Below are 9,028 nucleotides of genomic sequence, written 5' to 3' on the forward strand. Positions count from 1 at the left end.
GGGGTCACGCCCCCCTTGGCCTCCCCCCCCCCAAGACAGATTAAGGCTGTAGCCCCTGTGCCCAGCTTCATCCAAACACGCCCTTAAAACGAGTTCAGCTCCCAACCCCTTGAACCTGTTCTCTTCCAAAACCAAAGTGTGAAGCTGAACTGAAACGCAGGGGAACTGATCAGGGACCTGACTTCCTGCTTCGTGCTGAGGAGGAGGAATGGGAGACTCTCGGAAAGGAAGCAGAGAAAATGTTTAATCTTTGCTGGGGCCTTATTCCCAAAAGGGAACTGAACCCCACCGATACAGCTCCGTTAACAGCAGGGAAGAGCCCCCCCCCCATGACACCATTATTTTGAAAAAGGAGCCCATGCTATTCAGCAGGGAGCTCTCCCCACTAGTGGAGCCCCTGCTCACGTGGAGCGCTGTCGTTCCACGACAGAGCTGCGGAGAGGGAGAGCTACAGACCTGCCGCAACCCAAAGTCTGACGCTTGTGCTGAATTTGACAGGCTTTGAAAGGTGCCTGGTCCCAAAACTGAAAGAAAGAAAGACCTTCTTGTCTTGCTCACTTTCTCATAAAATAAAAATCCTCTTTTTTGGGGGGGGGGGGAAATAAACTAGCCAACTAAAGGCGGTTTCTGGTTCTCTGTCTCTCGTCTCCAACTCCTGGCCTGTGAACATCACCTCTTCCCCCCCAAGGCACATTTTGGCTAGCTCGACCTACATTCTCCCCCTCCCCCTCTCCACCTTCGAAAGTGCCACTGAAGAACTTTACAGTACATAAAAAAGTCAACCCGAGAGCATCAATATTGGCTACTATAGCTAAGCAGCTGGTGTAAGGCGGGGAGAGATAACAGTGCGGCTGCAGCTCAAGCAAAGCAGGGTAGAGAGGCGCTTTAAGCCCCCCCACACCGGTTTAAAGAGAATGTTCTTTGCTAGGAAAACCCCAGCAACCAAAGCCTTTCCGCGACAAAGCGAGAGATTTGAATCCTGATTTCCAAAATAAGGCATTTCTTTTCAAGATCCATATTCCTTGAAGGAAAAGTGGGGTTGGGTGAGGGGGCATTACATCCCCTCTGGATAAAACTAACAGAGACACTGAAGGCACGAATCCAGACAGCATCTAGATCTTCCTCGGAGGTGGAAGTTTAAAATCAGGATTTCAAAAAGTGCAACTGCACCTCATTTAGATGCAGTTAATCAGATCAGGAGTGGTGGGTGTCAATGCAGGTGTCTTTCTTGAAAGGGGGGGGGCTATCTTTATAATCCCTGCCAAATTTAAAGACACTTTGGAGTTTAGCCTGCGTGACTCTTACCACTGCCCCCCCCCCCCCCCCGTAGTGTTATAAAACCTGGTCGAAAGCAAGAGGGAATCCATCTTGGATAATCTAGGTCGGATTAACTGTTTTGTGCTGCTCATTTAGGATCTTGAACCCGAAGGTCCGAAACATTTATGAATGAAGGGGTTCCCCCAAGCCTCCCTCAATATGTAAACAAGGTCCCACGCTGAATTTAGAGTGTCCACACTAGGGATGAAACAGGGTTAATGCCACAAGGGCAATTGTGAAGACACCGCTAGCTGACGTGAGTCTTTGGGGGCCATGGCTTCTTCAATACATCCCACGAGTTAAGTGCAAAAGGACTGAATTCAGTCCCAGGAAGCGACATTCGCCTGGAGGGTCTTTCTCTGTGAACTCCCCCCCCCTCCCCCCATTTTTAACAAATAGCAAGCTTTGGTATTCAAGGAAAAAAGATACATATATACCTATCTAAAGAGATATTAAACTAACAACATTTTTTCTCTTTTTTTTGCACCAACAATACAATCTCTTTGGCTTGGTTCTTTTTTTAAAAAAGAAAAAAATTAAAGCCTTTTTTTTGTTGTAGAAAAAAAAAGATTTTTTTTCCTTAAAAAAACCCTGAAGCATCTTTAGCGTTTTATATATATATATAATATGTATAAATTCTTGCCGTAGAAAATAACTTCTTTAAAAACGTTTTCTGCTCTTTCTCTTTTTTCTTCCTCCTGTGTACATCATAAGGACCGAATAGCTTTGTATAATCGGGCAGTGAACGGTCGGGGGGATGTGTGTGTGTAGGGGGAGAAATCGAAGGATTTACATGATGCTGCAGTTTTGAGGACCCTGCGGAGGAAAGCAGAAAGGGGGGGAAAGTCACCGTAATGTGTTTTGGATACTCCGGCTGAAAAGCAAACGATAACGTGCATGTAGAAATGGACCACCAAAACCGTCAATTGAAACACCTCCCTCATTAGGGAAAGCTACAGAATTTGGGGCTTTTTAGTACGGAGGGGGGAAAGGCAATGAAAAGGAGACGTGAGATTTATAAAGTTTATAAGTGGGGGGCCAGGAGACTCTCACGGGGGGGAATCCCATCCCCACCAAGCCCAGGCTACCCAGCAGCCGCCACCAGGCCCCGTGTGGTGTGTGTCCCCCGTCCCCCCCCCCGTGCTCTCCCTGGGGTGTGCTGCCGAGCCCAACACACATCCCGGGCTGCACAGCCGCTGCCACCAGGCCCAGCAGGGCCCCAGGTCGCACTGCTGCTGGACCCAGTGCACTGCCCAGCAGCCTCCAACTGCCAGACCTTGGTGTGGCAATGCTCCCTCTCAGCTGTGGAGTCTCGTGGGCAAACATTCTACTTTTGTGAGCTGCTGGCATGAAAGTTGTGAGCGGGCGAGTTGGCGGCTGCATTGATTCGTTTCCTCCGGAGCCCTCCTTCCTGAGCTAAGGCAAAAAGGTGTGAGCCGGAGGCTAAAGAACTGTGAGCTGGCTCACGTTGACTCGGCTTAGAGGGAAGACTGGGTGTGGGGGCCCGGCTCTGCACCGCTCCAAGTTAACGGAGCCTGTATTATCGAGGTCTTCGGGGTGCAGAGGCTGGGATCCGATGACCCTGTTCCACCTGCCCTTCCCTCCGGTCGCCGCAGTGCTTTCCCCTCCGCTACGCTCTTGAGTCCTGTGCCGCTAGTCCTTCTCCGCACATGAGAGCTCCTTGGAAAACGCTGCTCTTGCATACGCGGAAGTGCCAGCAGCGGAGGAAAGCCTCTGCAGTGGCCTAAAAGACGTGTGAGGGGAAGACTGTCCTAGGGCCCAACCCAGAATTTCGATTGCCCAGATAGGGAGTTTTGTTTCAGGTTGGAGTACAGAAGCACACCCTTGCCAATAACTCCACTAGATAAGACAGACACACACTAACGCGGGTTCAAGGAGTTTGTTTCTACGGGCGATCGTCACCTGTTGCCCTCCTCTGTGGCTTCTCCTGCCACCCCGTGGCATACTGACCTGCTGGCGTGGGCTGGAATTGCCCAGAATGTAGGACCTGGGCAGCAGGCTCTCCCCAATGCCAGTCCCTCCGGTGCTGCGGTAAGCACGGGTGATGGTGACACTGGAAGTGGAAGATCCAGAGGACATGGTGCTGGTGGCAGCGTTGGTGGTGCCGCCGGCCTTCTCCGCTGGCTGCCCGCAGGTTCCGCACAGCACCGTGCGGGAGCGCAGGTTGTACTCGCCAGGGTCTCCGGAGCCGCTGCAGTGGCTCTGCGGGAGGAGGGTGAGACGGTGAGAAGCCGGTCGAGGTGCGGGGTTCAACAGCCGTTTTAAGAAGGCCTTGCACACCCAAAGACTCGCAAGAAACAGAGGGTTGGATCCTCACTAACTTTCCCACTCGCACAAGGCACTTCTGTCACTGGAACAAGAACGTTCCAGCCTACCGCCACCGCCACCGCCCCCCCCAATGAAGCCCACTGATCTCGAAATGCTGCTCCTGGGGCGGCAGGGGAAACTTAGGAACAGTAGAGAAGAGCCAGAGTCCAGAAGCATCTTAAAGACTAACATAATATTTGGCAGGGAAGCAGCTTTCGTGAGTCACTGCTCGCTTCTTCAGATACAGCAGCGACTCACGAAAGCTCCTCCCCTGCCACATATTTTGGTAGTCTTTAAGGTGCTGCTGGGCTCTGGCTCTTTTCTGCAGCTACAGACAGACTAACAGGGCTACCCATCTTGATCTCTCTCTTAGGAACACTGTGAGGGACAAATCAGGAGTCCACAGCAGGAACCTGGCGGAAGTTACCCCACCGCTTCCACTGGTTGAACACTTCGCCCGTGTCCAACCTATTTAAGTCATCCACAGCAGAGTAGTTATCGGTAAGCTGGAACGGCTCACAATCGCAGCACCTAAGCAGTGACCTAAGTATACTTTAACCTGAGTCTCCCCCCCACAAAAACACAAAATAAGCTTTTGAACTGATCTGTGATTATTATGGGCCCTGTTAATAAAAGGTATTCACAAAACCTTATGAAAGTGCCACCTTGCAAATGGGTTAAGATCAACAGCTGCCCGTAACAGAGCCTTCTCTGCGACGGCCCCCCTCTCCTAGCAGATAGGCATGCCTAAGGAGATCGAGAAAGGTCCCAGACTCCTATCATTCCACACAATGGGTAAACCGGAACTGTTCTTGTAAGGGAACATTTAGTGCTGTTCAAGATGGCTTTTAAAATAAAATAAAAGGAATAGAATTGTACATGGCTTGTTTTGTAGAAAAAGCCCAGCAGGAACTCATTAGCATAATAGGCCACACCCAACAGCAGAGACTCATTAGCATATTAGGACACACACCCTGGCAGCACAGCTGACAACATATTAGGCCACACCCCCATGCCTTCCCTTGGCTTGCCCAGGCAAGCCAGCCCTTGAACAGGCCAGGGGAAGCATTTAAATGTCTCCCCAATCCTTCCAGGCCTCCCCTGGCACACCTGCCTCTAGGTCGCCGGGGGTGGTGGTTTTGCTCTCCAGGCCTTCCCTCTGTAGCTACGCATGCACCTGGCTGTAGTGGGTGTGGCCAACTCTGAAGCCAGCCGGAACTCCGTTCCAGTGCGTTCCTGCCCAAAAATAGCCCTGGAATTGTAGCTTTAGGAAGGCTCCCATGCTTTGATCGTTCCATAAAGTTGTGTGGAATGGAATTGTTCACAAGGTGCTTTTACAAAGGGACATGAGCTGTTTCTTCAGTGCAGTCTACAGCTTCAGTTTCAGTGTTCTCTTAATTCAGTCATCTAGTTTCACTGTGGTATGTGTTACACTGGTCTTGGTTGCATTCTTCTCTCATTCTAGTTTCAAGTGGGTAGCCAAGCTGGTCTGCTGCGGAAGATGCAAACCCAGTAGCAACTTAAGAGACCAACGGCATTGCCAGGGTATGGACTTCCAAGAGTCAGAGCTCATGAGGTAGTGAGCCCAGACACTCAAAAGCTTACACCCTGGAGACAGTCATGGTTTTATGCTGCTACTGGACTCATCTTGCTTTCCTCGTTCTGTAACTCCCCTTCTGTGAGAAAGGGCAGGCTACAGATGACGTTAATAAAATCTGAAAACCACATGTATTTATCTACCTAAGACCAATATTTTGTTAAACTTAGTGGGCGGATCCTATGGATTTGTTCCACTAAACAGTAGCAGTTTCCCCCAGGGCAAGAGGTTTACGTCACACTGGAGGAAGGTGCTGCTGTTAGTGGAATAAATCCCAGGAAATACAGAGATGCCCGTTCACATCTCCGCCAGCTTCTAGTCATCATGGAATTGTCCCGGTTTCTCCAGGTACCTCTTCCTGGCACTACACTGTCCGCATTTTGTTTTGGGGGAAGGTGTTGGGCAGCCTTCAAGATGCACCAAAGATCTACAGGTTTCAGCTCCACCTCTGGGCCACCAGAAACCTCTGAAGGGGAGACCAAGGCGTCTGCGCTTCAGCCAGCCAGCATCAAGTGCCTTAAGAACTCACATGGTGATGGCGGTGGTGGATGCCAACTTCGTCTTCATCCTCTTCATCGTCATCCTCAACAACTACAGTGCGCACCAGCTTCCTCATGGCCACTTCCTGTGGAGCACAGGGGAAAGGAGGAAGTGACATCACACACAGCCATTGATAATTGTTTAGGGAGGGAGGATAGGGTATGTTTAACGCCAGAGTGGCAGCCAATCCAGGGCGAAGAGAAAATAAGCTACAGGCTTCGAAATCTTGGTGCTGAAAACAGGTCCCGGGTGCTGCAATTAGTCAACATTAGACATCGACTAAGAGACAACAGAGGTCTGTCTGGAAGCTCATAATCAACAGACACAGATGGGAGGAGGCCAAGAGGGAAGGGCAAAGAGAAGCCAGCCAAGCTGAGCTCTGCCAGCCGACAGGCTCCTTTCGGGGCTCTAGACAGGCCCTCTCTGGGTTTTGTTGAGGGCTAGCTGTCTCATGCCAGCTGCTGACTGCCCCCCTCCTGCCAAGCGCCAGCCTCCGGGTGCCTTACCTCTCCAGTGGAAGTGAGGAGAGCAGTGCGCAGGCTGTCTCCGGATCCCCAGGAGCTTTGGTTCTTCCACACCATATCCGTGGGAGGGTTGTGGGTCACCCCAGCGCCAGCAGCCCAGATCTGAAGGGAGAAAGAAGTAGTCAGACCCTTGAGTCTACTGAGGTCAATGTTGTCTACTCAGACTGGCAGCAGCTAAGGCAGGGGTCTCAGGTAGTGGTCCCTCATATCACCTGGGCCTTGCTGGGGATGGACCCCGCAACCTTCTACATGCCAAGCAGATGCTCCGTCACTGAGCCACGGCCCCTCCCCAATTAACTCCTCAGAGGAGAATGAATACCCATCATGGAACTCTGTGCTCTTGCTTCTAAAACAGCCCAGGTATTTTCAGGACTGGAAACCACAGAGGGCTACTCAGTAGCAAAACCACCCCCTGAGAACCAGCATGGCGCAGTGGTCAGAACGGCAGACTAGGGCCTGGGAGACCCAGGATTGAATCTCCACGTTGCCATGGAAGCTGGCTGGGCATGACCTTGGGCCCAGTCACAATCTCTCAGCCTAACCCTCCCCTGAGAGGTTCAGGTGGGGCAGCCGTGTGGGTCTGAAGCAGCAGAACAAAGTACGAGTCCGGTGGCACCTTTAAGACCAACAGAAGTTTTACTTAAGGGAGAAGCTTTCGTGTGTGTGCACACTTCTTCAGATACAGCGAAACAGAATTTCCTCAAGCCTTTAATCCAATCTTAGCTGTACTTACTGCCAGTGCACCCTCTAAGCTGTTAGTGTGAGTTAGCTCACCATTTTTTAGCCTCCGGCTCACAGGTTTTTGTCTTAGCTCTGGAAGGATGGCTCCAGAGCAAACTAATTGATGCAGTAGCCAAATCGCTCGCTCACAGCTTTAATGCCAGCAGCTCACAAAGCAGAATTTTTGCTCACAAGGCTCCACAGCTTAGAGGAAGCATTGCTTACTGCGTAATTACTTACGCATCTTGACTCTAACTACCCCTTCCTGGCCACTAACCCCCCACACATCTATATGTAAGGCTTGAGGAAGTCTGTTTCAGTGTATCTGAAGAAGTGTGCATGCACACAAAAGCGTGCACTCAGAATCAAAATTTGGGTCTTAAAGGTGCCGCTGGACTCAAACTTTCTCCCTGAGAGAGTTGCTGTGAGGATAAAATGGGGGAGCTAATTTGGGTCCCCACTGGGGAGAAAGGCAGGGTATCAATGAAGTAAAACAGACAAACAGAATTGTGACGAGTGTCAAACGCTGCAGCCGTGCTCGGGGCGCTTCAAGGCATCTCTTATCACGTGCTGCTTCACCCATCCATCCCCTTTCCCAAGCTGGGAAGATAGGGAATACCCCCCCTCCCAATCACAAGCCCACGCGAGAGGATCCTCGTAGATACTTACTGTAACTAATTGCCCAGCCTTCAAGGTGAACTTAGGAGGGAACCGGTAGCAGATGGGGGCTTCCTCTCCGTTCTGGCGCTTGATTTGCCAGTTCCCCAAAGACTGGTCCTGGGGGGGAAAAACACAGACGGCAGAAACTGCTTAAGTCCGCAGAAGACAAATTGGCCCATGATCAGTCTGCCCCTTGGCACAGCTGCCACCCCGAAAGAGAAGCTGGATGGGCGTGGTTGTACCTTCAGTACATTCTTCACATCCCGAGCCCGCACACTAAAAACCAGCAAGCCCTTCCCCCGCCAGTGCAGAATGTAGGCCCATCTACGGTTTGCCCACAGGGCTTGCTATGCCATCACACTGGTTTAACTGGCACTCTCTTTCCACCGGATCAGGGGAAAGCGAACACCTTTGCGGAAATATATTTTGTTAAAAGATCCCTATCCCAATCTTTTGACAAAGGCAGCTGGCACCAATCACTTAAAACAGCAAGAACCCTGCAAAAATGAAACACATACAGAGCACCCCAAAGGAAAGCAGGTATCAAAATTCCAAGAGGCTTGGCGATACTTCAAGGGCCTCCTTTCTCCGTCCCAATGAACCTCCCTAAATATGCAGGTCTTCACCCAAGGTCCCTGAGGGTGGGTGGGTGGTGACGAGAGACAGGGTCTTCTCAGTGGCAGCACTAGCACAGGGGGATGCCCTTCCCAGGGGAAGCCCGTGGGGCCTCCCAGTTCATAACATGCAGGAAGAGGAAAGACTGTTCCGTCTGAGCACGCTTTGCGGGTCAGTTAACTTTTATTTTTGCCTGGACATTTGTGGAGTCTAGTGAAGTTTTATGATTGCTGTTTCGGTCAAAACTGCAGGATATAGATATCTCAAACAAACACACGATTAAAAAAAATCTCTCAAATTTAAAACACCAACAAAACCTGGAAGGGAAGGACAGAACAGAAACGTCTACAACTGGTGCTCTACAAATGAAAACGCCCAAAGTTTAAGTATTGCTAATGGCCCCACCAGACTCCAAACCAGGACACAACTGGGACTGTAGTTAAAACCGTAGTTGCCCCCCCAGCCCCCCCGAAGGATTAATGCAGCCACAAGCTCTCTTCCCTTCCCTCTTTTTGCCACAATTCAACAGAACCAATCCCAACATTAAAGGGAAAATACTGAGAAGCACAGTTTGTGGCTCTAAATATTCACTTAACCAGATGGAACACTCTTTGTTGTTGTTGTTCAGTCGCACAGTCGAGTCCGACTCTTCGCGACCCCATGGACCATCTCCCGCCAGGCCCACTCTTTGATGCACCCTCAAAAGCTTAAAAAGCCTGGCTTCAGG

General features: G+C 50.8%; 1 protein-coding gene across 1 annotated transcript in view; it reads right to left on the bottom strand.

Moving 5' to 3' along the window:
* Positions 1-1,918: 1,918 nt before the first annotated feature.
* LMNA (lamin A/C) overlaps positions 1,919-9,028 on the bottom strand; it is a 67,441-nt gene continuing 60,331 nt past the window's right edge. The window contains exons 7-12 of the mRNA XM_015420272.1: positions 7,929-8,010; positions 7,696-7,803; positions 6,289-6,408; positions 5,772-5,867; positions 3,289-3,540; positions 1,919-2,133 (exon numbers count right to left, since the gene is read on the bottom strand). Of these exons, the coding sequence (XP_015275758.1) occupies positions 2,107-2,133; positions 3,289-3,540; positions 5,772-5,867; positions 6,289-6,408; positions 7,696-7,803; positions 7,929-8,010 (685 nt within the window). The 3' untranslated portion in view covers positions 1,919-2,106. The remainder of the gene's footprint in view (positions 2,134-3,288; positions 3,541-5,771; positions 5,868-6,288; positions 6,409-7,695; positions 7,804-7,928; positions 8,011-9,028) is intronic.

This window comes from Gekko japonicus, unplaced genomic scaffold, assembly GCF_001447785.1.
Source record: "Gekko japonicus isolate JY-2015 unplaced genomic scaffold, Gekko_japonicus_V1.1 scaffold306, whole genome shotgun sequence".
Taxonomy (NCBI): domain Eukaryota; kingdom Metazoa; phylum Chordata; class Lepidosauria; order Squamata; family Gekkonidae; genus Gekko; species Gekko japonicus.